Source organism: Prunus avium, chromosome 5, assembly GCF_965620075.1.
Source record: "Prunus avium chromosome 5, drPruAviu1.hap1.1, whole genome shotgun sequence".
Classification (NCBI taxonomy): Eukaryota; Viridiplantae; Streptophyta; class Magnoliopsida; order Rosales; family Rosaceae; genus Prunus; species Prunus avium.
Window position 1 is genome coordinate 21,651,841 of NC_142288.1, and position 27,330 is coordinate 21,679,170.

The 27,330-nt window shown below is 40.2% G+C and overlaps 4 protein-coding genes across 5 annotated transcripts; 3 read left to right on the forward strand and 1 right to left on the reverse strand.

The window, feature by feature from the left end:
* Window positions 1–482: 482 nt before the first annotated feature.
* Window positions 483–6,225, forward strand: LOC110758020 (putative copper-transporting ATPase HMA5). Its single transcript, XM_021959799.2, has 6 exons — window positions 483–1,039; window positions 2,742–4,130; window positions 4,248–4,502; window positions 4,695–4,817; window positions 4,949–5,428; window positions 5,631–6,225. The coding sequence occupies exons 1-6, from the start codon at window positions 743–745 to the stop codon at window positions 6,051–6,053; spliced, it is 2,967 nt and encodes a 988-aa protein (XP_021815491.2). The 5' UTR covers window positions 483–742; the 3' UTR covers window positions 6,054–6,225.
* A 155-nt stretch (window positions 6,226–6,380) lies between these two features.
* On the reverse strand, window positions 6,381–10,435 carry GSTT1 (glutathione S-transferase THETA 1). The gene is made up of 7 exons (XM_021959801.2): window positions 10,194–10,435; window positions 9,939–10,012; window positions 9,280–9,340; window positions 9,119–9,172; window positions 8,482–8,561; window positions 7,547–7,752; window positions 6,381–6,756 (listed from the first exon to the last, which is right to left on the reverse strand). Exons 1-7 carry the CDS (start codon window positions 10,256–10,258, stop codon window positions 6,544–6,546), a joined length of 753 nt encoding a protein of 250 aa, XP_021815493.2. The 5' UTR covers window positions 10,259–10,435; the 3' UTR covers window positions 6,381–6,543.
* A 1,144-nt stretch (window positions 10,436–11,579) lies between these two features.
* On the forward strand, window positions 11,580–16,347 carry LOC110758013 (C2 calcium/lipid-binding plant phosphoribosyltransferase family protein). Of its 2 annotated transcripts, none has more exons than XM_088252865.1 (2): window positions 11,580–11,880; window positions 13,145–16,347. In XM_088252865.1, the coding sequence occupies exon 2, from the start codon at window positions 13,179–13,181 to the stop codon at window positions 16,194–16,196; it is 3,018 nt and encodes a 1,005-aa protein (XP_088108991.1). In that variant the 5' UTR covers window positions 11,580–11,880; window positions 13,145–13,178; the 3' UTR covers window positions 16,197–16,347. The 2 variants fall into 2 exon arrangements, with proteins under 2 accessions (XP_088108991.1, XP_088108990.1); XM_088252864.1 differs by having other exon boundaries at window positions 11,580–11,870.
* A 2,423-nt stretch (window positions 16,348–18,770) lies between these two features.
* Window positions 18,771–20,516, forward strand: LOC110758009 (xyloglucan-specific galacturonosyltransferase 1). The gene has a single exon (XM_021959782.2). The coding sequence runs from the start codon at window positions 18,771–18,773 to the stop codon at window positions 20,514–20,516; it is 1,746 nt and encodes a 581-aa protein (XP_021815474.2).
* Window positions 20,517–27,330: the final 6,814 nt, after the last annotated feature.

Genomic DNA, 27,330 nt, shown 5'->3' on the forward strand with positions numbered 1-27,330 from the left:
CATTAGTAAGGTGGACTTTATTTGAATATTGCAAGGTGGCTAGTTTAGAAAGATAGTCAGAAGATATATGTCATTTATCGTGTTAAACTATGATTCCGAAGCATTGATTAGAAATTTAATCACAAGTTTACAATATGAGTATAATATGTTTATCTCCTCAATCTTAAGGAGTCAAGCTTTTTTTATATATTAATGGATATAAGTAAGAACTGAAATATTATAGTTCAAGCTGCCCTAATGACTAGACAACTATGCTTATTTAGACTTTAAAAGCAATGTCAAGTGAAAAGGATTTGTAGCTCAAGTGGTTAAAAGTATTTATTTTTGCACCTAAAATTTTAGATTCGATTTTCCCTCTTCCAATATCGCTCGTATAAAAAAGAAAACAAAATCAGCAATGCCAAGCAAAATAATCAAGGCTGTCTCATATGGGACGGGTTATAAATTCCCGTTACAGAAGAAGCAACATAAAAGGTAGTCTAAAGACTCTAAACCCAAATCATTGGCAGGACCCCATTGCCCACTAAACCTAATTTTTGTCACTTTTCTTCTCCATATACGCAAATCTCACATATTAATTCCACTAACCAAAAGAATTTAAAATTCTAAATCCTACTTTACCAGAGTGCACAATCCATGTCCCCTCCTCCCCCCTTCCCCACTTTAAATACCTCAACAACTTCCCAGAAAAGAAAAGCATAATAATCAAACACAACTAAAAGTCTTAAAGGGCTTCAAATTCATGGCTGCAGGCAAGTTTGCTGCAATTGGTTGCTTTTGCAATGACCGTTGGGGTGACATGTCACCTCAGCCACACTATCCTTCGATGCCCAAGTACCCGAAGGGCACGTCTCCGGAGGCAGCAAAGAATTTGAAGGGGTCTGAGGTGAAGGCCTTGTTCTCTGTGGTTGGCATGACATGTTCCGCCTGCGCCGGATCGATTGAGAAGGCCGTCAAGCGGCTTCCTGGCATACGAGAGGCTGCCGTGGATGTGCTAAACAATACAGCCCATGTTCTCTACTATCCAAGCTTCGTAACTGTAAGTTGTTGTCTTGGAAATTCCTTTTCAATTGTTCTTTCTTTTCCTTAGGCAAAAATGTTCTCTTGTCAGCATGTCCGAGTGTGAACGATTGATTAAGTTGATCTTAACTTAAACAACATAAATATTTGTTTTACTTCTCGAAAAGTACGTGTGAAGTTTTCGTTTGATTTTCTTTCCTGCTCTTTTTAATCAACTGAAAGGCCAGTTGCTACGTTTTAATCAACATAAAGCCAAATTATTGGATAAGTAATCTTCAAAGACGAGAAATTATTGGATACTATTGAAACAATAATGGACCCAAACTATTTCGCCAAAGACTAAGTTTTGGTACATTATTATTATTATTGGATACTATTGGAGTTCACATCAAGCAGTGAACAATTAATGTGGTGAGAAACTTTAAAATCCTCTTAATTTAAATAGAACAAAAATAATACTTAAACATTACACCTTGGCATGGCAACCAGCAAAAACCCCCAGCCTGCCCAGAGCAAGTTGTGACCCTTCGTTCCAAAATCAATCATGTATTTTTGCTTACATTGGAGGAAAGAAACCCCTCTGGGATTTGATCTGGGTGCCATGGAGGCGAGGGGGATTTCCACCATCAAAACTACTTTTATTTACTTTTCCCTTTATTCCTTTTTTTTGACCAGAATTATCTTGATTTGAAAGCAATGAATAATTTCATAAATAATTAACCTGGCTTTATATATATCAGGAAGGACTAACCTCTCGGTCAATAGAATTTTTTTATTTTTTATTTTATCATTATTTATAGATAAATCTTGTTGAATATTCCAAAATGGATTCTTATTATTTTTTCAATTATTTGCATTTTAATAGACTATTGGTTTATGTATTTGTCCCTTTAAATTGAAATAGTTGTGTTTTGCATTTGTTTTTCCTTCAGAGAGGACAATTTTTGGATTACTTGAAAATTTTAACCAATAGCTTTTCTTATTTTATTGTTACCTATATAGAATTTTGTTGGACATGAACTCTAATTATAAAAGTCTTATTTGTTGATAATATAGCATAAAAATCTAATTTGACGTTTTTCATTTTTTTAGAACATCATGTACTATAAGTTAATTATGATCAACAAAGTTTATTTGTTAATATATAAGTCTAGCCCAATTAAAAAAGGCCTTGACTTGTAGACCAATGATCTCCAAATTCGAACTCCCGTACTACCTTGGTAGTGTGTATGCGTGGGAAACCTCCTCCCATTATAGTTTAGATTATCAGTTGTATTCTAAAGTCTAATCTAGAGGTTATAATTAATATATGTCATGTGCATAGAAAAATAGACGGTTGATGTTGATGTGTTACGTACAACTAATAATAAACAATCTTCGCATTAGGGCATCCTAAACCCATTTTAGTTTGTAAAGGTAATTTTCTTTAAATTAGGAGTGTGCATGGTCTGGTTTCCTTCATTTTAACCCTCGAAATGTAACGTAATAATTAAAATAGGTTTAGTTTAAACCTAAAACTAATAGCATATCCGAATTAAACATTATGTGATAGAGGTAAGACGTAGGTACATATATTATTTTTTGTTAGGTTCTTGGTTTTCTCTCAGCTGCAATAAGGACTTTAAAACTTGCAGTTTACTACTCAATAAATTTGGTGCAGATGATCACACATTCACCAACATTCATATAATGATAAAAAAAAGTTACTACAATTCATATAGGAGGAGAAAATATGTGAGACTATTGAAGATGTTGGATTTGAAGCCAAATTGATCAAAGAAGAGACAATTGACAAATCCAGACAAGTATGCAGAATAAGCATAAGTGGAATGACTTGCACCTCTTGCTCCTCCACTGTTGAATCAGCTCTGCAAGCAATTCATGGTGTACAAAGAGCTCAAGTTGCCTTAGCAACTGAAGAAGCACAAGTTCATTATGATCCAAAGATTATAAGCTACAATCAGCTATTGGAAACAGTAGAAAACACCGGTTTTGAAGCCACACTTATTAGTCTAGGGGAAGACATAAGCAAGATTGAGCTCAAAGTTGATGGCATAAAGACTGAGCAGAGCATTAGAGCAATAGCAAAATCCCTTGAAGCACTTCCTGGAGTTCAAAACTTAGAGACATTCCCTGAACTCAACAAAATTTCAATTTCTTATAAAGCAGATATTGTAGGACCAAGAACTTTCATTGAAGTCATCGAGTCATCAGGCTCGGCGCATTTTAAAGCAATGATATACCCTGAAGGAGGAAGAGACACTCTCAGAAAGGAAGAAATCAAGCAGTATTATAAATTCTTTTTGTGGAGCTTGTTTTTTACAATTCCTGTGTTTTTAACCTCCATGGTATTGATGTATGTCCCTGGAGTTAAGAAGGTGCTTGATGTTAAAATTGTGAATAAGTTGAATGTTGGTCAGATTCTGAGGTGGGAGCTGTCCACTCCAGTGCAGTTCATCATAGGCAGGAGGTTCTACATTGGATCCTACAAAGCATTGCGCCATGGTTCTGCTAATATGGATGTTTTGATCGCCTTGGGAACCAATGCAGCCTACTTCTATTCAGTGTACATAGTTTTAAGAGCTGCAATCTCTAAAGATTTCAAGGGTACAGATTTCTTTGAGACTAGCTCAATGCTTATTACATTTATCTTGCTAGGTAAGTATCTAGAGGTTTTGGCTAAAGGAAAGACATCTGAGGCCATTGCCAAGCTTATGGACTTGGCACCTGAGACAGCAACATTGCTGACTTTGGATGAGGAAGGAAATGTGGTAAACGAACAAGAAATTGATAGTAGGTTGATACAAAAGAATGATGTGATTAAAATCATTCCTGGTGCCAAAGTTGCTTGTGATGGTTCTGTTATATGGGGGCAGAGTCATGTGAATGAAAGCATGATAACAGGAGAAGCACGGCCTGTGGGGAAAAAGAAGGGTGATGCAGTCATTGGAGGCACTGTTAATGAGAATGGAGTGTTACATGTTAAGGCAACAAGGGTTGGATCAGAGAGTGCTCTTTCGCAGATTGTTCGACTTGTTGAGTCTGCACAGATGGCCAAAGCTCCTGTACAGAAGTTTGCTGATCGCATTTCCAAATACTTTGTGCCAATGGTAACCAATTTGACATGAGTGTCAGTCATATCAAACTTCTCAAATAATTTTTAAAAGTGTTTTAATTTGTATTATATTTGTGCATGCCTTTGTTAACAAATGGCTTAAGTTTTGCAGGTTATCATACTTTCATTCTCGACTTGGCTTGCCTGGTTTTTGGCAGGGAAGTTCCACAGCTACCCTCATTCTTGGATCCCATCTTCAATCGATAGTTTTGAGCTTGCGCTTCAGTTTGGGATCTCGGTCATGGTCATAGCTTGCCCTTGTGCTTTAGGCCTAGCAACTCCTACTGCCGTTATGGTTGGTACCGGAGTTGGTGCATCTCAAGGTATACTGATCAAAGGGGGGCAAGCATTAGAGAGTGCGCATAAGGTTGGCAAGGGATATTCATCTAGCACTTCTCTACTATGCAGAAAATGCAAATATTTTTTCAATTCTAGTTAGTTAGTCATTAAATTAGAGAATGCAGCCAGTAAGTCATAAATCTAATTCATTTATCTTTCAAGACTGCACATTAGCCTCCTAGCTTTAGGTTCTCATGGATCTGTAATATGAATATTATAGGTGAACTGCATAGTCTTTGACAAGACAGGGACTCTCACAGTTGGGAAGCCAGTGGTTGTTAACACAAAACTCTTAAACAATATGCTACCTCATGAATTCTATGAACTTATTGCTGCAACTGAGGTAGACATTTCACCATCACTTTTTAATGTTTAAGAAGACCTTAAGTTCTGAACAGAAGAAAAGCCTATGCTATTTAAAGTTGCTTTAAGATTTTATGTTCATTCATAGTTAATTGTGTGTAAATATATAAGGTGAACAGTGAGCACCCACTAGCCAAAGCTATTGTTGAGTATGCCAAGAAATTCAGAGAAGGTGAAGAGAATCCATCCTGGCCTGAAGCACGAAACTTTACATCCATTACTGGCCAAGGAGTAAAGGCAGTTGTTCGGGAGAAGGAAATACTCATAGGGAACAAGAGTTTAATGTTGGATTCTAACATTTCCATAGCAGTGGAGGCTGAAGAAACACTTGCAGAAGCTGAAGCTTTGGCTCAAACTGGGATTCTTATAGCTATAGACAGTCAAATGGCAGGAATTGTAGCCATATCTGATCCACTGAAACCCGGTGCTCGGGAAGTGGTTTCCATACTTAAGTCTATGGGAGTTAGAAGTATCATGGTTACAGGTGACAATTGGGGTACAGCGAATTCCATTGCCAAGGAAACTGAAATTGAAACTGTGATTGCAGAAGCCAGACCTGAACAAAAAGCTCAGAAAGTGAAGGATTTGCAGGTATGTCGTGTATTTTCAGTCTTTGATTATACTACTGCATTTAGTTTTAAAACTAAATGCAGCAGATCTTATAATTATATCATTGTTTGAACTAGCTCTTATAATTATATCTGTTTGAACTAAACTTTCAAAACTTGCTTTTCTTGTGAAAAAAAATTCTTAATTATTCTAATACAGTAAGCTTCATCTTTTTTATTCAAAGGCTTCAGGCTACATTGTGGCAATGGTAGGAGATGGGATCAACGACTCACCGGCACTTGTGGCAGCAGATGTAGGAATGGCAATTGGTGCTGGCACAGATATTGCTATTGAGGCAGCTGACATTGTGCTTATGAAGAGCAACTTAGAAGATGTGATAACAGCCATTGACCTTTCCCGGAAAACCTTTTCTCGTATTCGGTTGAACTACATATGGGCATTGGGTTATAATGTGCTCGGAATCCCAATAGCGGCAGGCGCCCTGTTTCCATCCACCAGGTTTAGATTACCACCATGGATTGCAGGAGCTGCAATGGCAGCCTCCTCTGTTAGTGTTGTTTGCTGCTCTCTGTTGTTGAAGAACTACAAGAGACCCAAGAAGTTGGATGTCCTTGAGATACAAGAAGTACGGATCGAACGACAATAGTGGTTTCGAATCAGTTGTGCATATTCATAGAGTTGGGTTTGTCTAGAAAGTTGGAAAAGCAAGTTTATTGATGAAGAAAAGGTGTGCATAGAGTGACGATGGTTTACTTCCCATGTATATTATGTTGATCTGAAGATGAATGGAATTTTTCTTGCAGAGAAAGATTCATGAATGCAGGCCTTAATCTTTGATCAACTGTTACTGCATTAACATCAACTCATAAATAACATACCCTATAGTGAGGAAGATGCTACTTTTGCTACATGCTAGCAAGAGAGGGGAAGAGGAAGAGAGTGGTGCAGCTCAACATCTGCTAAAGTAGAAATATAAGAAAGTAATATGTCCCATGTATTAACTTGATAGTGAAGTAAAACATTGAAAATGTCAAATATAAATTGACATTTCCAGTTGCAGCCAAGCTCAATGTTCCACATGAAAAGTCAATTATTCTCACAGCATTTTTTTAAAATCACATATATGGATTCTCACATCACATCTTTGAAGGCAAAGCCAACCTATCGCTGGAATCAGTCTTGTTGCTTGCCCTCTTCAACCGCTGCTCCTGGAATCTTGTTTTGGCTCTGTAGAGGATATCATGTACTTCGTAGAAGTGAGGTCTTGTTGCATTTTTAGTATTTTCAATCCACTGTAGAACTTTCGTGTGTGGATCAAGTATACGACTGCGATCCTTCTCCTCCAAAAGCTAAACACAATAAGTTATATTATGAGATTACATGTTGTCTTTTACAAATAAAGGTTTTTATTTTCTAATTTACAATCTTTTATTACAACAAAAGACTGGAGCAAGAGATCGCATACCACAAGCAATGTAAAACTCCAGAAGAAAATTATAGAGGGGCTCATCCAGGGAAACATATAGTTTCTGGCTGATCTAACATACAATCACAAGATGAAAAAATGGAGTGGAGTTTTTTCAAACTTGTAAAGTTGAATGTTTCCCCATGAAATTTATGAAGTTGGTATGGCACTGATTATCTTATTTTGGATAACCAGTTTAGCTAAGTTAAATCACATTCTTCCTGTGATGTCAGAAAACATCAAGTACCAAGGTAAAAACTGAAATAGACAACAGTATAGTTAGCACACTTAGAATACATCAAGACGCACTATTACCACTCCACAAATACTTAACCCACCAAGAGACCTGTTTACCGCTCTTCAAATAAACCATCATGAAAAGAAACAAAAAAAAAAAAGGGAAATAAATGACATCGAGAAAAAGTTCTCAATTTGCCAAACCTTAACCTGCTGGTCTATCCAAGAATAGAGCTTCATATCTCTTTTTTTTTTGTCGTAAATAGAGCGTCATATCTCGACATGTCATCTTTTACTTATTTCATGAGTAGAGTTTTGTTTACTTGACAAGTTGAAGAAAGTCCTCTCCGACCCCCACCCCTCCAATTTTTTTGAATGAAACTGATAACCCATAGAAAAGTTAACATTATTAAACATTGAATGACACATCTCTATACCTCGAGTTGCATGATTTCACAAACCAAGCTGAGATCTGCTATGGATGGTCGGAAGCCACCCAGCAAGAATTTTCCATTTCCCTTGAGCCAAATGGACTCTATTGTTGACAAAGAGGAGGATAAAAGTGTCTCAGCTTCAGCAGCTGCTTGTGGATTTGATTGAAGTCCAAGCACAGGTGCTAGTACAGTATGAAGAACATATGTCGCTGAAAGAGAAGCATCAAAGAAAAATAAATAAGGGAAGAGAAAACCACATGAAGTAATTTACAGTTCCAATGTGTCTCTTGCGATAAGAGTGACATCACAACCAGAAATCATATTGTGTCAATGGTATAATGCTCACGACGGCAAACAGATGTATGCATATGAAAATTCAATAGCCATTGCAATAATGGAATATGAAGCAGTGTGACCCCATATCTATGGCTGCAACAGGAAGGATGCATGTGATATAATACAAAGGGATTTAATAACTACAAATTATGTTTAATGAGATTTAAATTGGCAGAAGGCATATGCTCCTGCAAATTGAAAAATAACAGACTAATCTGGGTAACTTAATGAGGTATAGATACTTACTGCTACACAAGTAACCAGTAACCAAAGGCAGATGGTATGAGTATTGTTCTTATTAATAATTTTTCCCACTTATTGTGCAGATCCTTTAAAAAAATTAGAACCGATTTCCACTGACAGTGACTAGAGAATTGAGCCATTTTTTCCCTTCTGGGGCCTGAATCCAGCCAGTTATTTATCACTAGTCATTCCTACAAAATTCTTTTGAATTTATTGTACATAGGTTCTTCAAGGTATAATTTGTCTAGAAAGTATTTTATGAAATCATAAATAAGAATGCAAGGAAAACGAAAAGCATGACCAAATGCAACCAAAGACTAAAACATTTGGAGCATCATTTGGGAGACAAGTATTGAGACCTGCACCACGGCGTAAGTTAGAGTGATGCCAATCCAACACTGAGTTGATTTTAGCTCTCGCAAAAAGATCAGAAGGATACCTGAAAGCATGAAAAGAAATAGTTAGTTTTGAAATTGAAGATAAAAAATGAGCAGCTATTTGAGAATATTAACAATTTAAAATTGAAGCTGCATTAAAGCAGATACCATGATAACCAAATTTACATGGAAAATAATATATAATATGTGTACGTAGGTCCTTATTATCATGACCTCCAAAGTTTTGGACACACACGTCTTAGTTGATGACGTTGCTGTTTTCCTTCTCATGTAGTCCATTAACTTCATCTGTTCTTCTAACATATCAAGTAACGGAAGAAATCATAATTGCCAAGCTTGCATTGCTTACTTTTGTGGAAATAGTTACAAGTCTGTTCAACATAGTAGTAAGTATAACCAAAAATTTGAATTTTTTCATTTGTAATTCCTTTTCTTTGGATATTAAGAGATAATCTTAATGTTCAGTCATGAGGCCAACTTGTTTGTTCAAACTATCTAACCAAACCCATGTCATTGTTTGTTCAAGTTGGGTATTCAATACAATCCGTAAGCCTTTATGTCAAAAGAATTAACTGTGCAAAGAAGCAACAGGACTTACCAAGAATCTGCTACTCCAGGAAATGCACAAGCAAGATAGGTAAGAATTGCATGACTGCCAAAAGAAATTAATTAATTAATTAATTAATTACTTAATTAATTAAATAGAAAAAACTTATCATAGTTATTAGAGTATCGAAACACAGAATATAACTAAATTACCTTTCAAACAGATTAAATCTCCCATCAGAAATAGCAGGAACTTGTCCCATAGGGTTTATTTCTACAAGTCATATGCAAAAACAAAAAACCGACAGTCATTGAGCAGATATCATCCGGCTCATCCAACATAAATGCCTTCTCTGTTTTTTATTTCTTTTCTTTTCAGTTTCAGTAGAGTAGATGACTAGATACTTTACTACTATGCTAGGACACCAGTCATCATAAAAATTTTACTACATATCTATATACACTAATTAAACCCGATTAATTAACGACTCTTCTTATGTGATTTTTTATAGGGTTCTTCTGAAGTGATTCAGTTGTGCTGATTCGCAAGTCATGTATTTCCTACAACTCACTTGTTTTTCCCCTTTTCATCAAAGTGGCAATGGGAAACTACAAAGTAGCCTTCCCATCCCTTTTTCATCATATTGGATAATTGGGTTATGTCATATGTTGGTGGATGGTTATCATCCAATATGAATAATTCAGTTCCACACAACTGAGTCTCAGAATTTGCAACTATCCACCAACATATGACATAACCCAATTAACCAAATATGTTTTCTAACCAATTTATTATTAGTAAATGAACTTTGGCAAAACTAACCACCAATTATAAAACCCAATTCAATAGAAACTACATAAAAAAGGCATACTTTTGAATTCAGGAGATTTGTGTTGGCGTTTGACTATGTCTATTTTCACCTCCTCGAACTCTATTCCATTTGCCCTGTTATAGAAACAAACAAACAAACAAAAAACAGACATTCCAACAAATTATATGAGAAAAAGACACAACTTTACAACAACCCAGTTTTAAATTACAGAAAAAACTGACAAATTCATCAATATAATTACAAAACAAAAAATAAAACAGTGAATTTTGACAAAGAAGAGAGAAAGTAAATTACTTGAGGAAGATTAAAATTGCACGTGACGGTTGTGACAGTCGATCAACGTATACTTTCAGCTTCATTCTGTACTTTCTGTGCTGATTCTGGGTGAAGTTTTCTCTCTCTCTCTCTCCTTTCTTTTCTTCACTCTTGCTGGTAAATATGGTGATGCTATCAGTGACCGTGTAGCTTCTGACGTTTTGTGTCTGATCTTATCTGGTTCTTCGTTCCAAAAAGAAAAAGAGCCTATCTGGTTTTTTGATTTATAATTGGGAGATTCACTATTATACGAAGTTCAAAATTATAAAAAAAATTCAATATGAAATGAACTTTAAAAACATATCCAAATATCATATACAAAATATTACAAAAAGACATTTAATTTCTTTTAAATTACAAAACTGTCATTGATTTCTTAAAACAAACCCAACTCCAAAATCTCATTAAAAAAAAAGCACAAAACACTCAATAGGCATCAAAGTAATTTAATAATCAAAATTAATTTCAATAGGGTCAGCTGTCATTTTTTTGGTGTTTTTTGATTGTTTTTTGGGTTTATTTATAGAAATAAAATGGTGTAGGGTTTATTTATATTATTAATCCTAAGAATAGGTATATGATTAAATATCTCTTTATATTTTGGGTTTCGGGTATTTCGAATAAAGTCCGGCTAAAATGGGCTGGTCCGGGCCTATTTTGTGGTGGGTAGGATGAGAAAAGCCCAAGTTGACCCCACATACGCTGGTCCTCAAAACGACACCGTGCCAGATTCAAGAATATGAGCCTCGATGTGCGAAGAACTGACAGTATGGGCAGTTGACACGTGGACAGATCGAGACAATTCATTTTTATTTAAATTTTTTCATTTGATTTAATTTATTTAATTTTCTCAGCAGTGTGTGAAATAAATGTAAATGTAATTTAAAATGATGGAGCATGGTGGTGGTGGTGAGGTAGTGATTGTGGAATATTAAATTGTATGCGCAGTCTTCACGCCACTCAGAGAGAGGGCATATGCAATGCATGGAAGTCAGAGCTTTTACTAAATTAGCTGCTGGACTGACGCTCATATGCTTTTCTCTTTAGCTAAGCAATCGTTACACTGTCGGGGTGGTGTTACAGTTGACTCATTTTGTTAAGACAAGTAAATTAGTTAATGGTAAATAAAATTTGTTAATAAATGTTGAGAGTAATGGAAGGAGGAGTTTTAATTTCAATTTAGTAGAGATAAGCAATTGCTTGTTTAATTGCTTGAGTTTAAGATAAATGGGCATTATGCAAATGAGAAAAGTAACCGTTTCCTAGGCAACACCAATGTGCTCATGTCAAGAAAATGAGATTTCCCTTTAGAAAAAAGAGAAAACCAAACTGAGCAAACCGAGAGAGTGATAATAGTAAGGACAAAGGAGAAGTGAGATTTCAGAAAAGAGAGAGAAACTGAAAAAGTGAAAGCCAAGGAGCAACCATAGCTTCTTATCTCGCCACCATAAACACTGTTAAGCAATGCCACTTTGCTTTTAACTCTCTCTCTCTCTCTCTCTCTCTCTCTCCCAAGTCTCAAGTCTCTCAAACCATAAACTCAACAACCCAATTCTTTAGCTGCATTGTCATCCTCTTCCTTGTTCTGTCAGTCCTCTACCACCACAGCTTGGAAATGGCCAAAATCTGAAGCTGCTGCTTTTAGCTTCAAAGGAGGTAATTATATGTAAGCATTTTAGATTGGCAAGCTACTAGCTTTGTTAAATTCTGCCTTTTGCTCTTCTGCAGCTCTCTGCTTGCCTCTTTTTCTTTGTTATGAATTTTTCATTCGTTTGTCAAAGTTTCATAAACTCTAATTGCCCATGAGAACTTCACAGACTAAAATTTTGTTACTTGTAAGTTGTATGTATGCATGAAAAATTAAGTCATAGATTTGACCTGCATTTCAGTTTTCTGTCTTGTTTTTGTGATGAGAAGCTGAAGACTTGGACAAATTTGTGATGAATTTCTGTCATTCTTTTTTTTCGGTTTTCTTTCTTATCTAGTGTAGACATTTTTTGGGTTTTCCCTAGGGAAGGAAAATAGTGGAACCATGCACCTCACTTTTACAAGTATTTTATTTTCCAACTTATATTATAATGTTATATATTACTGCATTTTCTTGCACACCAAACAGATCTTGCAGCACCCAAATCCCAGTTATGGCTTTTTGTATTTTTGTGACCTTTGAAATGGTGAATATTCAGTGAAAAGCTCATGTGTGTTAAGCGGCCTTTTAGGATCTCATGGGGTGTTTGCTTTTTTATGTGCTCAACTTTATTTAATTTTTAGATTGGCTTGAATCTTGCACATGCTTATGCTAAAAAGTTGCTGACTTGTTTGCTTTCCCAATCTAACCCAAATGGTTTGTTCAGTTTGAAGTGTCACTTTTTGTATTTTTCAAGTTAGCAGATGTTTTGGCCAATAAAGAATTTGGAGATTGGCTTGAATCTTTATAATTTATATTTTCCACTAATAATTAAAAAAATTTAGTCCAGTAAAATATGCAGAAGAAGTTAAAAGAAGATCTTCTAGACTGTATATTAGGGTGTCATTTTTTTGCCATAGACTCTGCTCTTGGACAAGGTGAGCATTTTAGTTCCAGAAATTTAACAGTTCACAGTCTTGTTCCATGGCTTTTTCTGTGGATCCTGTTCCATGGTTTTTCTTTCGTTTCCTTTTATAAAAAAATAATTAGTTGCAGTTGGTAATATTGAATGCTGATCAATCAATATGTGGGCGTTAAAAATATTCAGTTAATGGTTTCTTTTCTTTGACAAGCATTTTGATGCATGTCCAGCTTGACTAATGTGATCTCAGTAGTCAGTATGCTCTTGCTTAAATTTTCTCTATCAAGTTTCAGCTTAGTTGTTCATCTCTCTGTTACATTTCACTGCTTTCGATTACACATATACATCAGTATCTCATTTTAATTATTCCCTTCTCTGCAGGTACCTGTAATTCTTTTCCATTTCTGCAATTACTATGAACAACCTTAAGCTCGGGGTAGACGTAGTTAGCGCTCACAACCTTTTGCCTAAAGATGGGCAAGGTTCTTCCAGTGCCTTTGTGGAGCTTTACTTTGACGGTCAGAGGTTCCGTAGCACTCTTAAAGAAAAGGATCTCAACCCTGTTTGGAATGAGAGCTTCTACTTCAACATATCTGATCCTTCCAACCTCCACTATCTTACACTTGAGGCCTATGTCTACAATAATGTCAAAGCTACCTACTCCAGGTCCTTCCTTGGAAAGATAAGCCTCACAGGGAATTCATTTGTTCCTTATTCTGATGCTGTTGTCTTGCATTACCCTTTGGAAAAGCGTGGCATATTTTCTCGTGTAAGAGGAGAGCTTGGCTTAAAGATTTATGTTACTGATGACCCATCAATTAGGTCCTCCACCCCAACCCCTGCTGTTGAATCTCTCGCAAATTCGGATCATGAACAGGCTCAAGGAGATTCAAATCCTATCATGAACTCTTTTCGAAAGGAGAAGGTTGAGACGAGACACACCTTTCATCATCTTCCTCATCCAGGTCATGATCAACAACATCAGCCTCATGCTTCTGCTGCACCAGATTCCCACTATGTACCCAAGTATGAAGCTGATCAAATGAAATCTGAACAACCACAGCCTGCAAGGCTCGTTCGCATGCACTCTGCTTCATCATCACAGCCTGTTGATTTTGCATTAAAAGAGACAAGCCCTTACCTTGGAGGCGGAAGAGTTGTTGGTGGCCGTGTTATTCACGGAGACAAGACTGCGAGCACCTATGATCTAGTAGAACGCATGTATTTTCTCTACGTAAGGGTTGTTAAGGCTCGTGAGCTTCCTGCCATGGATGTTACAGGGAGTCTTGATCCATTTGTTGAGGTAAGAATTGGAAACTACAGAGGGATTACAAAGCACTTTGAGAAGCAACAAAATCCAGTATGGAATCAGGTTTTTGCGTTCTCAAAGGATCGAATGCAGGCATCTGTGTTAGAAGTTGTGATTAAGGACAAGGATCTAATTAAAGATGACTTTGTTGGGCTAGTAAGATTTGACATCAATGAGGTGCCACTTAGAGTTCCGCCAGATAGTCCTCTGGCTCCAGAGTGGTACCGGCTTGAGGACAAGAAAGGAGAGAAGATTAAGAGTGAACTTATGCTGGCAGTCTGGATTGGCACCCAAGCAGACGAAGCCTTTTCTGATGCCTGGCATTCTGATGCAGCTACTCCTGCTGATAGCACACCAGCTGCCTCCACAGCAATACGTTCGAAGGTCTACCATGCACCAAGGTTGTGGTATGTGCGTGTCAATGTTATTGAGGCACAAGACCTTTTTGCAGTGGAGAAGAATCGTTTCCCAGATGCATATGTCAAAGTACAGCTTGGAAACCAGGTTTTGAAAACAAAGACACTCCAGGCTCGGAATCTAAACCCCCTTTGGAATGAAGACCTTTTGTTTGTTGCTTCAGAACCCTTTGAAGATCATCTTGTCATTTCAGTTGAGGATCGTGTTGGCCCTGGAAAAGATGAAATCATTGGGAGGGTCATATTACCGCTTAACTCTGTAGATAGGCGTGCTGATGACCGCATGATCCATTCCCGATGGTTTAATCTGGAAAAGCCAGTTGTTGTGGATATAGATCAGTTGAAAAAAGAAAAGTTCTCAAGCCGCCTTCATCTTCGAGTTTGTCTTGATGGAGGATATCATGTTCTTGATGAGTCTACTCATTATAGTAGTGATTTACGCCCCACAGCAAAGCAGCTATGGAGGCCATCTATTGGGGTTTTAGAACTTGGAATCTTGAATGCGGTGGGGCTTCACCCCATGAAAACACGTGATGGAAGGGGCACATCAGATACATATTGTGTGGCAAAGTATGGTCATAAATGGGTCAGGACAAGGACCCTTGTTGACAACCTGAGTCCAAAATACAATGAACAGTACACTTGGGAAGTCTTTGATCCTGCTACAGTTCTTACTGTAGGAGTATTTGACAACAGCCAGCTTGGGGACAAGGATTCTCATGGTAAAGACCTGAAGATTGGGAAGGTTCGAATTCGTATCTCAACACTTGAAGCAGGCCGTATATATACTCACTCATATCCCTTGTTGGTTCTTCACCCTGCTGGTGTTAAGAAGATGGGGGAGTTGCATTTGGCAATTCGATTTTCATGCACGTCTTTTGTAAACATGCTTTACGTATACTCAAAGCCACTGCTGCCAAAGATGCACTATGTAAGGCCCTTCAATGTTATCCAGCTTGACATGTTACGTCACCAGGCTGTGAACATAGTTGCAGCAAGGTTAGGCCGAGCTGAGCCACCACTTAGGAAGGAAGTGGTGGAATACATGTCTGACGTGGACTCACATCTTTGGAGCATGAGACGGAGCAAAGCAAATTTCTTCAGGCTTATGACGGTTTTCTCAGGAGTATTTGCTGTTGGAAAATGGTTTACTGATATATGCATGTGGAAGAATCCGATAACCACAGTGCTTGTCCATGTTCTCTTCCTTATGCTTGTTTGCTTCCCAGAACTAATTCTGCCCACAGCTTTTCTTTACATGTTTCTGATAGGGATATGGAACTTCCGCTACAGGCCTAGATATCCTCCTCACATGAACACAAAGATCTCACAAGCCGAGCTAGTGCACCCTGATGAGCTTGATGAGGAATTTGACACATTTCCAACAAGCAGGAATCCGGAGCTGGTGAGAATGAGGTATGATCGCCTAAGGAGCGTAGCTGGTAGAATTCAGACTGTAGTTGGTGATATAGCTACCCAAGGGGAGCGGTTTCAGGCACTGTTGAGCTGGCGTGATCCGCGTGCTTCAGCCCTTTTCGTGACATTGTGCCTCATAGCTGCCTTGGTGATGTATGTGACACCATTCCAGGTAGTGGCAGCATTGATAGGCTTCTTTATGATGAGGCATCCAAGATTTCGCCATAGACTACCATCCGCACCCATCAACTTCTTCCGCAGGCTGCCTTCTAGAACTGACAGTATGTTGTAAATTAAGGCTCAATGTTTATTGCTGCTGGGATCATTATTTACTGACTTTAAGAAGTGCCGAACCATGAACTTGATCTTTGTTGACATTTCGACCAAAAAAAAAAAAAAAGATCTTTGTTGACATTGTTGTTGTTCTGCTTGCTGTTTCTTGCTTCCGGTCTAGGGCCAGGGGCGGCCCTGGGGTGGTGCAAGTGGCGCCACCGCACAGGGCCCCCGATTCTTAAGGGCCCCCGAAAAAAAATTTCTTTATATTATATATATTATATTATAGGAATTGTATATATAGTATTGCGTGTTAGATATTTGCACAAGAACGGCTTTGGGGGAGTTGGCTGGAGCGCATGTCTGTTTAACCGAAATGTTAGAGTTCGATTCTCATTCAGGTCTATCTATTTGCCTATTTTTATATTATTTTTGCATTCAAACTTTACATAATTATTAAAATAATGTTTTAATATTATTTCTGGTAAGTAATCATCATCATTCATCAATCTCTCTTTGGTTCTTTTTTCAATCATTTGACAATTTTTGTTATCCTTTCAATTTCAGGAAGAAGTTTTTCAAAATTAAAATTGTTAAAATCATACTTGCAATTAACTATGTCACAAGAAAGATTAAACGGACTAGCTTTGATTTCAATTGAAAGTGAACTTCTAGAAAAATTTGATTGATGATTTCTCTTCTAAAAATTCAAGAAGATCAATTTTCAGACATTAGTATTGTACTGGCTGTGTTTTTTTTTTTCTTTTGAGGAAAAAGCTCTCGTAATAGTTTTAATTCTTCAAATAAAGACATCAAATACAATGTGAATGATTTTTGGATAGTTAGGTATGTTTTTGTTGTTGCTTTTGTGTTTAATGCAATATAATCTAATTTGTTAATGACATTTGTGTGCAACTACTCTTTAATTTGTGATTGCCAATTTTTTTTTTCCTATTAAACACAATTGCTTATTGAAGGTAGCAAGGGACCTTATAGGGGCACAATGAGCTTATTTTTTTATCAAACATTTAACTTTATCAAATGGAAACGTTTAAATTTTTATGAATTTGATTTTCTGATTGTCATTACATATTTATTGATGGTGACTTTTAGTTATTAAAAAATTGTTTATGACATTAAGTTATGGCAAATTTTTATAGAATTTTCGTATTAGATTATGTGAGGTCCCAATTTAAGTTTCGCACAGGGCCCTCAAAATCTCAGGGACGGCCCTGTCTAGGAGAAATTATAGAATGGTACTGTATCACCACATCAGCTAGTAGTACTTCCATTCAAAATATGCCATGTGTCATTTAAAAAAAATTATAGTGATTTTTTTTTACAGCTGGACTTTTGGCCTCTAGAATAATATTTAAAAAACAAAAAAACCAAAGACGCCGGAAACCAAGTCCCACGACAACCCAAATCTTCTTACCTTACAATACCAACCACCCAACCCAATTGCCCAAGGGTTTTGGTTGGCCACCTGGTTAATCTAAAACAAGAACCACATAAAGAAATCACTGGAAATAACAAAAACTGATTATTCCCTTTGTGGTTTCTGTACAAATGATTATCAACAAACCCAAAAAGAAATAACCAGCACACTACAGAAACCTGTCGAGTCCCTAAATGAGCTAGCTTTCTTAATCCATGGACTATTGGGTTGGGTGGAAGTGCGAGGATGGGGATTGGGTTGTGGTGGGTGGTGGTTTCCGGCAGCTTCTTTGGGTTCTTTCTTTTTTAAAATAAAAAAATCTTATTCGAAAGTTAAAAGGAAAGTAATAAATCCAGCTGTAAAAAAAATTATAATTTGTTTTAAAAATATGACACATGGCATATTTTGAATGGAAGTATCACCAACTGACGTGGTAGTACAGTATCATTCTATAATTTCTCCCTGTCTAGGGCCACTAGTGAGATATGCGGGAACATGAATAAGTCAAGTTGTATCTGGCCTTTTCAGCCCTGCTTAAGTAATATAAACTTTTAAAGAAAATTCTTGCATTTTCTTTTATTTTTCTTTTATTATGCAAGTAAAACTAGAATTGCTTCACACGATCAAATTTACTGATCAAATTGTAAATCAAATCTTCTTCATCAACACAGTTTTTTTTTTTTAATTTACTTTTTCCATGTTGTTCAACTAGATATCTCATAGTCATGGCATAGACATTTCGTGCAACTATTGCAATTTACAAGTCAAATGCAAAGCTTAATTTTTGTTTTTAATAAAAAGTCAAATACAAAACATCAAATATATATCAGGAAAACAAGTCAAATACAAAGCATCATCGGTTTAAGTTATAATTGGTCTATTTTTTTATTTTTTTTATTTGTCTTGTGGAGGAGACTCAATGCGCATGTCAACCACCATTATAGAATGATCACATCATATAATATGGTTGAAACACAGCCTAAGAATATTAATAGTATTAAGGTATAGAATCACCTTCAAACGTGCACCCAAATCAGATGCTTCCTTTGTTATACGTGCTTCCATGTTCAAATTAGGACATGATGAAACCTTCCCCTTGCTTGAACTTAAAATCAGAGGCAGACCACTGCACAAACAGCAAGCACTTGTCCCACAATGGCCAGTATTTCCATGTTCAAAAGAAAATCCAAACTCACCAAAAAACCAGCCCCAAAAGAAGTCTGCAACTATGTCATTGTTCTGTTCAAGTTTCTCTATCGAATCCCGGCTGCTTTTCTCTTTCTCTTTCTCTTTCTTATCTACCTCTGGTCTTCCTCCACCACCATTATATCCGGCAACATTGTTCACATTTGTGTGTCGTCGCGAAAGCTTAACGATCATTACTGCCTATCTGCTGGTAGAACCCAACCCAATTTTGAAATCCCAATTCCTATAATCAATAATAGCTCCATTTACCTCCAAACTCCAAACCAGCGTTCAAACCTCCCTCTTTCGCTATTGCCTACTTTGTACCAAGACAATGGTTCCATTAGTCCTGAATCCACTGTCAATGGTGAAATGGTGATGAAAGAGACTGTAGAAGTTGTCCATGATGAGGCTGATCCAGTACTTATGAGGAATGGAGAGAACAAAGACAGAGAAGAGGAGATTGCAAATGCAAAGAAGGAAGTCGAAGAACAGCTACGACTGCACAGATCATGGATATCGGAAAACAAGCAAGCAGGGTGTGAAGGGAGGGGTGTATATGTGTATGATCTGCCATCAAAGTTTAATAAGGATTTGGTGGGTCAATGCAGAGACATGGTTCCATGGATGGACTTCTGCAAGTACTTCAAAAATGAGGCCTTGGGAGAACCAATTCCTAAGCTTGGAAATGGCTGGTACCAGACTCATCAGTATTCATTGGAGCCAATATTCCATCAAAGGGTTTTGAAGCATCCATGCAGAGTTTACAATGAGAATGAAGCCAAACTGTTTTATGTCCCATTTTATGGTGGCTTGGATATTCTAAGATGGCATTTTAAGAATGTTTCCAATGATGTGAAAGATGCTTTGAGTTTGGAGCTCATAACTTGGCTTGAGAAACAAAAACCATGGGCAAAGAATTCAGGTAAAGATCATGTAATAGTGTTGGGGAAGATTTCATGGGATTTTAGGAGGAAGGATGGTTCATGGGGAACTAGACTGTTGGAGATTGACCAAATGGAAAACCCAATAAAGCTTTTGATTGAAAGGCAACCATGGCAGCCAAATGACATTGGCATTCCACATCCAACACACTTCCATCCACACTCAGATGATGATATCATGGCATGGCAATGGAAGATCATCAGTTCGTATCGAAAAAATTTAGTGAGCTTTGCTGGGGCAGCAAGGCCTGGTGCAGCTGAGAGCATAAGGTCCATATTGATCAAACAATGCAATTCATCAGCAGACAATGGAAACCAATGCCATTTTCTTGATTGTAGTTCAGGTGGATGTGACCAGCCAGAGCCAGTCATTGAGCTTTTCATGGAGTCTGAATTCTGCTTGCAGCCTCCAGGGGACAGCCCAACTAGAAAATCCCTATTTGATTCTCTAATTTCAGGTTGTATACCGGTGCTATTCGATCCGTTTACAGCTTACTACCAGTATCCATGGCATCTACCAGAGGATCCTGAGAAATATTCTGTGTTTGTAGACCAAGAAGAGGTGAGGCAAGTGAAGGTGAATGTGGTGGAAATGCTGATGAAGATTTCAAAGAAGGAGAGGGATGATATGAGGAGGTATATTGTGTATGAATTGCTACCTGGTTTGGTATATGGAGATTCAACTGCCAAGCTTGAGAAGTTTCAGGATGCAGTTTCCATTATAATGAGTAATCTGATGGAGAGAGTGACCAAAATGGATTCAACGGCATAACTGTGGATGACTTGTTCGTTTTTTTGGCTACTAGGATGACTTGCTCTATTTTTTTCATTGATTAACTCTTTTGCCCTTTTGAATTCATATACAATACATACTGTTTTATTTAACATTCTATTCTTCCGAACTCCGAATTCTTACCATAAATATGATAATATAGTATTCTAGTACTTGTAACCGAAAAATATTATTTTTAATAATATTTCTCTTTTTACGTTGAAAGTGATTGCAAGTTTTAATATCAATTCTTTCGGGTAATAAAATAAAGTGTTCTTTTACTTGATAAGTTTAAATAGCTCATGTTAGTATCAAGGATTCCCTTTCTCCTTTCAATAGCCTGGGCTAGTGTTGATCTCGATGATGTGTAGACCAAGGCGCGAACCTGTATATATAGAATAAGATCAGAATAAGGGCAAACTGGGGGGATCCCAGTTTGATCCCTCTCCGATGGCTAAGTCAGACATAATTTGAGGTTTAGAAGATAGCTTGAAATGGAGCCTTTTACTATCAGATTAGTTACTTACCTTGTCCAGATATTGGTGAGGGGTATTTATAGGAGGAGGATGGTCATAAAGATCTTTTTAATGTGTTAGACCATTCTCCTTGATTGAGTGATATTTAATGTTCTGCACCTGTTTCACCTACATTCCTGACAGGGGTCAGAAGATGAAGTGGCAGGAGATCAGGGATGGGAAGTGTATTGAATGCTCTCTCTTTTCATCAACCTGTTTTACTTGTAGTTTAGAGGATAAGGTGACACCTGGTTAAATAGTGGGCGGTGCATTTATTTGATCTTAACCCTTGCCAAGCTGTCTCCTTTGGTGTCTTTCTGTAGCAGATGCCTTTCGAGTCATAGTGATCGGGTCGGTCATCAAGATACAGATCACCCGCCGAACACTGAGGTCGGGTCGGTACTCTCAGACGACATGGTTCCACCAAGCCGCATGGTCTTCTAGTGGGCTCGGCTCATAGTGATGGTTCATAGCGATGATACGCTCCATCAATAGTAGCCCCCCAACTCATTACTTTCAAGGAGCCGATCTTGGGTTGGGAGTTGTCTTTTTTTAGATGAGCCGAGCCTATGTGTACTGACCTTTTTTTAGGGGGGTCGGGTAGTGTAGCCCCCAAATCCATAGCCGAGCAGGCTCCTTGGAGGCGCCAGTTTTTGATTTTTTTCAAAGTGTTTTTGAATGGGAGCGATGTGGCGCTAATGGATTGGCTGAGCCGTGGAGCATTTAATGGCCCCTGTCAGTGGGTCTTTTCGAAGGGTCGCGTCGCTTCACCTGAGGGCTCGTGTGGTGTGGCCACGCGGCCGCATCTTGGCGAAGGTTGTTTAGGATGGACGGTGGAGATGATCGGGTAGTTCGATATAAATGGAAGGGGAAGCCAGCTTCGTTCCATTTTTCCGATTTCTCTGCCATTGTTGCCGTGCGAGAGCTCTGAGCGATTTCCAGCGGAGGAACGGTTTTGTTCGTCGTTTGGAGCAGGGGAAATTTCTGGTAAGCTCTGATTTCCTCTTTCATTCTTTCCTTTCCTTCCTCATCCTTCTTTCTTTCCCAGAATATGTATTTGGGTTGGGTTTTTCTGGGTTTAGTGTTCGTCGGTTTTTCTTGTTTTGGTACAGTTTGATTCTTAGATTCCGCCCCTACACCTATTTGGTTGTGTTTGAAGTTTTAAGTAGAGCGATGTCGAGCCGATCAGACATGTCTAATTCGCAAGAGACACGGAGCAGTGGGTCGGCTTTTAGGGGTGACAAGGAGGATGATGAAATGGTGGATCAGATGTACGAGGCAGCCGACCAGATGGGAGAAGACATGCCCATTGGTCTTGGTGGGAGTTTTGAATATCGAAGGGGTGGTGAGGGCGAGGGAGGCGAAGTAAGTACAGCCGATCAAGGTGGTGAAGGTGCTGCCGAGCAGCAAGAGGCAGGTACAGCCGATCTGGAGGAGGTAGGTACAGTGGTGGTTCGAGTGGTAGAGTAGACATTCCTGGGGGTTTGGGAGAGGTCGGTGATTGGTGGTCGGCTGATGAGCATCCGAGCACCATGACCCGACAAAAGTTACGACGGTTGAGGGAGGAATATGCCATTCCGAGCAGTGTGAGGCTCCGAGCACCGACCAGGGATGAAAACCCAAGCGCACCTCCACTTGGATGGGTGACGTTGTGTGCCGATATGTTTAAGCAAGGGGTTCGGCTACCATTGTCTCCTTTCTTACAGGAGTGGATTGCTCGGCTTGGTGTGGCTCCTCATCAGATGAACCCCAACGTGTACAGGACTATGGTAAGCGTCCAAGCGTTGTGGCGACGGGTGCATGGGTCAGAGTCGACCATAAATCAGATGTTGCACTGCTTCCTATTGAAGAGGAGTCCGCATCAGGTCGGCTTTTGCTACCTTCAAAGTGCTGTGGGGAAAATGATAGAGAGCAATCCCTCATCCCAAAAGACATGGAAACCGCATTGGTTCTACGCCTCGGGGGCGTGGGAGTTTCCAGAAGGTGCCGAGCCGAGGCAACCCAGAGTTCAGAGGCGGTTCAGGATGCCAGGTCTGGTTGGTGTTTGTAGGATCCCCTGCCTTAGGGTTTTTTTTTTTTTTTTTTTTGGGGGGGCGTTTTGGTTCCTCTGCGTGTCCTTGCTTCTCGTTGTCTCTACCTGTGCTCTACATATATATATATATTTGCATAATCTAACACCCGACCAATGCAGTGGAATTGGAACGAGCCGATCTGTCCGCCACCGAGCAGGAGCAGGTTGAGCAGGTGCTTTCATTGCCGAGCAGTGAGAGAGCTGCTGACATTCTTCTAGCAAGTGAAGGACTAAGCGAATCAATAGGTAAATGACTCTCTTCTTCTTCGTACTCAATCAATGATGGTGTAATAGTGAACATATTAATTTTGCTCGTATATTCAGGAATGAGGCCAAACCGGAACGACCCTAGTATGCAGGCAATGTTGATGAAGCTGGCCAAGGGGACATCAAGCGGGTCGGCTGGGGGATCACAACCTCCTCGGGTGGGGGGATCTCCACACATGTCAGTGGCTAGGAGCCAAGGGGCGAGTACGGTTGCTGCGCCTATCCGAGTGGGGCAGAAGAGGCGAGCCGAGGAATCTTCACATCGGGATTCAGTGAAGAGGTGTGCCGAGGGAGAGCCGAGGCAAGAGACAGGGAAAGGGCCAGCAAGTGCTCTCGAGTCAGGGAAGAAGGTAAGTGTGGACCCTGCGACTGGTCCATTGGAGCCCTGGGTGGATGGTGAACTAGCCTTGAAGTCCTACCACGAGGCAGCGAGGCGGGTATTGAAGGTAGAGGTTGTAGAGGGCATGTTTACCGAGGAGATGGGGTACAGTGGTATGACCATGTCGGCTCTGGAGGACCAACTGAAGGTAACATACTCTGACCCCATTCTGCACGCAGCCATGTGATGTATTTATTTTTACATATATTTTTGTTGTGCAGGCCACCTTCAAGCTCTTTGTCGCTGCTCAGAACGTTGCTGCTCACTGGAATTTTGACCAAGGCAAACGGGATGAGCATGCCGTGACCCTTGCTGAGCTGAGCAGGACTGTTGTGGAAAAGGCCAAAGTAGAGGAGGAACTAAAGCTCGTGCGGGGTCGTTTAGAAGCGGAAATGAAAAAGAACGCCAAGCTGCTATCTTCGGTGAATAAGCTTGCTGCAGATAAGCGTGACCTCAGCATGGAACTGGCCAAGGCACAGAAGGACCGGGACGAGGCCGATCGGAAGATTGAAGACTTTGCATCAGAGCTGCGGTCGTGTTATGATGATGCCGTGAAGGACTACCTCGGGTCAGCTGAGTATCAGGAGAAACTCACTGCTCAGCGAGTCGAAGGATACTTCGACCTAATTGAAAAGGTTGGAGAGAAGTATCCTTCTCTAAACTGGAGTTTTCTTGGAGGAGGAGAAACTGAGAGGGCCGAGGGCCAAGCCGATGGTGGTAATACCGAGGTGGCGGTAGAGACTGGCTCCGAGGCGGTGATAGAGAAGGCTGAGCGTAGGACTGGGGACGGCGTATCTGGAACTGCTCAACCATCGAATGACCCGATACTACCAGGCGAGCCGAGTCAAGAGGTGGTGACGCCCATCCTTGATAGTGCAAGGAATGACTAACTCTTTTTGGTGCCCCTTCAAGCAATAGTTTTGAACTTTTAAATTTAAATCGAGCCTTTGGTCGGCTCGGTGAATGTGAACGTGTACTTTTGTAGTTTTAACAGTTTAATTCGATTTGTTTGTTGTTTGTTGTTTGTTTGTTGTTGGAGTTTGTAGTTTGCTTTTGTTTATTTTTGTTCAAACATTCATGTGCGTAATTGGTGTAAGCAGAGCCGACCAGAGGCTATAAAAAGTACGTTTGAGACACTACGAAAATAAATAAAAGGCTAAAGTAAAAACAAACAGCAATCTTACGAATAACCAGTAACTATATTAAGTTCCAAAAGCTTTGGTTACAAAAGGCGAGTACTTTACTAGCTCGGGTATTTCCGATACCGTGCACATGCTCGGGTGGGGGGGAGGGGGGGGGGAATATTTAATAGGCGGTACATGTGGACAAAAACAAGTAATCTTTGGTGCGGGCACCTCCTGCTGCCTAAGGATAGTATTTCCTGAGGTGCTCGGCGTTCCATGGATGGGGTAACTTCTTGCCATTAAGCTCGGCGAGGCGATATGTGCCTAGTCGGGCAATGTCGAGGACTTGATAAGGTCCCTCCCAATTAGCCCCCAGTGTACCAGCGGTCCGATCTCTGGTGTCGAGCAGTACCTTTCGGAGGACCAAATCGCCAGGGCGAAAAGTACGTTCGCGAACGTGCTGGTCATAGTACCGAGCCGTTCGCTGTTGATATGCGGCGAGATGAAGTGCTGCGCGGAGTCGATGTTCTTCTAGCAGGTCCATGCTAAGGTGGAGCTGTTCGACATTCTGGTCGGGCATGTAGTAGGTGACCCTGTGTGTTGGTATGCCGACCTCGATGGGAATGACTGCCTCGGTGCCGAATGCGAGAAAATATGGGGTTTCTCCTGTAGATGTGCGCTCGGTGCAGTGATATGCCCATAGAACCTTTGGTAAGAGTTCCGACCAAGCTCCTTTCTTAGCCCCCAACTTCTTTTTAAGGGTGCGCTTGATAAGTTTATTTACAGCCTCTACTTGACTGTTGGCCTGTGGGTGAGTTGGGGAGGAGAATCTAAGGTTAATCTTGAGGCCAGAGCAGAAGTCCCGAAACTTCGTGCAGTGAAACTGCCTTCCATTATCTGTAATGATAGTGTGAGGAATGCCGAAACGACATATTATATTTTTCCAGACGAAGTTCTGTACTTTCGTAGCCGTGATGGTGGCCAGTGGTTCTGCCTCTGCCCATTTTGTGAAATAATCAACAGTGACAACCGCGTGGGTGGTCTGTCCCTTTCCTTTTAGCATTGGTCCAATCAAATCTAGCCCCCACTGCGCGAATGGCCAATGGCTGGTCATGTTGGTGAGTCGCTCGGGCGGCTGGTGAGGTACGTTGGCGAAATATTGGCAAGGCCGGCAAGATATAGCGAGGCGTTTGGCGTCGGCGCCCATGGTCGGCCAAAAATACCCTCACCGGACCACCTTGTTCGTCATGGACTGAGCCGCAGCATGGTCGCCACATATTCCCTCATGGATTTCTTGGAGAGCCTCAAGTCCCTTCTCTGGGGTAACACAGAGGAGGAGGTGTAGGGAATGACCTCGTTTGTACAGCTTCTGACTGATGATAGTGTAGCGTGTGGCTCTGGTCTGAATCTGCCGAGCCTGGACTTTATCCTGGGGGAGCGTGCCGTTAACGAGGAATGCCCAGATAGGGGTCATCCAGTTTGGTACTTCGTCAACCGCCATAGTGGTGCATTCTGTCAGGTCGATACTCTTCTCGGCTAGATACTCGATTGGGATACTTCTGGTGAGCTCGGTATCGATAGCCGAGGCTAGGCGAGCTAAGGAGTCAGCTCAGGTGTTCTGAGTGCGAGGGATCTGGGTGATGGAGTATGAGCGAAAATGTGAGAGGAGTTCCTTGACCTTACAGACATAGGCGGTTATGTGCTGCTCCCGAGTTTGGTATTCGTCCGTGACCTGATTAACCACCAGTTGGGAATCACTATGAATACTGATATGCTCAGCCCCCAGCTCTTTCGCCAGACGCAGTCTTGCAAGGACCGCCTCGTATTCTGCCTCATTGTTTGACGCTCGGAACCGGAACCGGAGAGCGTATTCTATAGTGACGCCGCCCGAAGATACCAACACTAGGCCTGCACCGCATCCTTGTAAGTTGGAAGCACTTGATAAGGTCCCTCCCAATTAGCCCCCAGTGTACCAGCGGTCCGATCTCTGGTGTCGAGCAGTACCTTTCGGAGGACCAAATCGCCAGGGCGAAAAGTACGTTCGCGAACGTGCTGGTCATAGTACCGAGCCGTTCGCTGTTGATATGCGGCGAGATGAAGTGCTGCGCGGAGTCGATGTTCTTCTAGCAGGTCCATGCTAAGGTGGAGCTGTTCGACATTCTGGTCGGGCATGTAGTAGGTGACCCTGTGTGTTGGTATGCCGACCTCGATGGGAATGACTGCCTCGGTGCCGAATGCGAGAAAATATGGGGTTTCTCCTGTAGATGTGCGCTCGGTGCAGTGATATGCCCATAGAACCTTTGGTAAGAGTTCCGACCAAGCTCCTTTCTTAGCCCCCAACTTCTTTTTAAGGGTGCGCTTGATAAGTTTATTTACAGCCTCTACTTGACTGTTGGCCTGTGGGTGAGCTGGGGAGGAGAATCTAAGGTTAATCTTGAGGCCAGAGCAGAAGTCCCGA

Coding starts and splice junctions, on each gene's coding strand:
- LOC110758020 (XM_021959799.2), top strand. CDS start 743: ATGGCTGCAGGCAAGTTTGCTGCAATTGGTTGCTTTTGCAATGACCGT. Junction 1,040..2,741: donor ACTATCCAAGCTTCGTAACT/GTAAGTTGTTGT, acceptor CAATTCATATAG/GAGGAGAAAATATGTGAGAC. Junction 4,818..4,948: donor AACTTATTGCTGCAACTGAG/GTAGACATTTCA, acceptor TAAATATATAAG/GTGAACAGTGAGCACCCACT.
- LOC110758009 (XM_021959782.2), top strand. CDS start 18,771: ATGGCCAGTATTTCCATGTTCAAAAGAAAATCCAAACTCACCAAAAAA.
- GSTT1 (XM_021959801.2), bottom strand. CDS start 10,258: ATGAAGCTGAAAGTATACGTTGATCGACTGTCACAACCGTCACGTGCA. Junction 8,562..9,118: donor CCTGGAGTAGCAGATTCTTG/GTAAGTCCTGTT, acceptor TCATGCTTTCAG/GTATCCTTCTGATCTTTTTG. Junction 7,753..8,481: donor TAACTTACGCCGTGGTGCAG/GTCTCAATACTT, acceptor CTTCTCTTTCAG/CGACATATGTTCTTCATACT.
- LOC110758013 (XM_088252865.1), top strand. CDS start 13,179: ATGAACAACCTTAAGCTCGGGGTAGACGTAGTTAGCGCTCACAACCTT.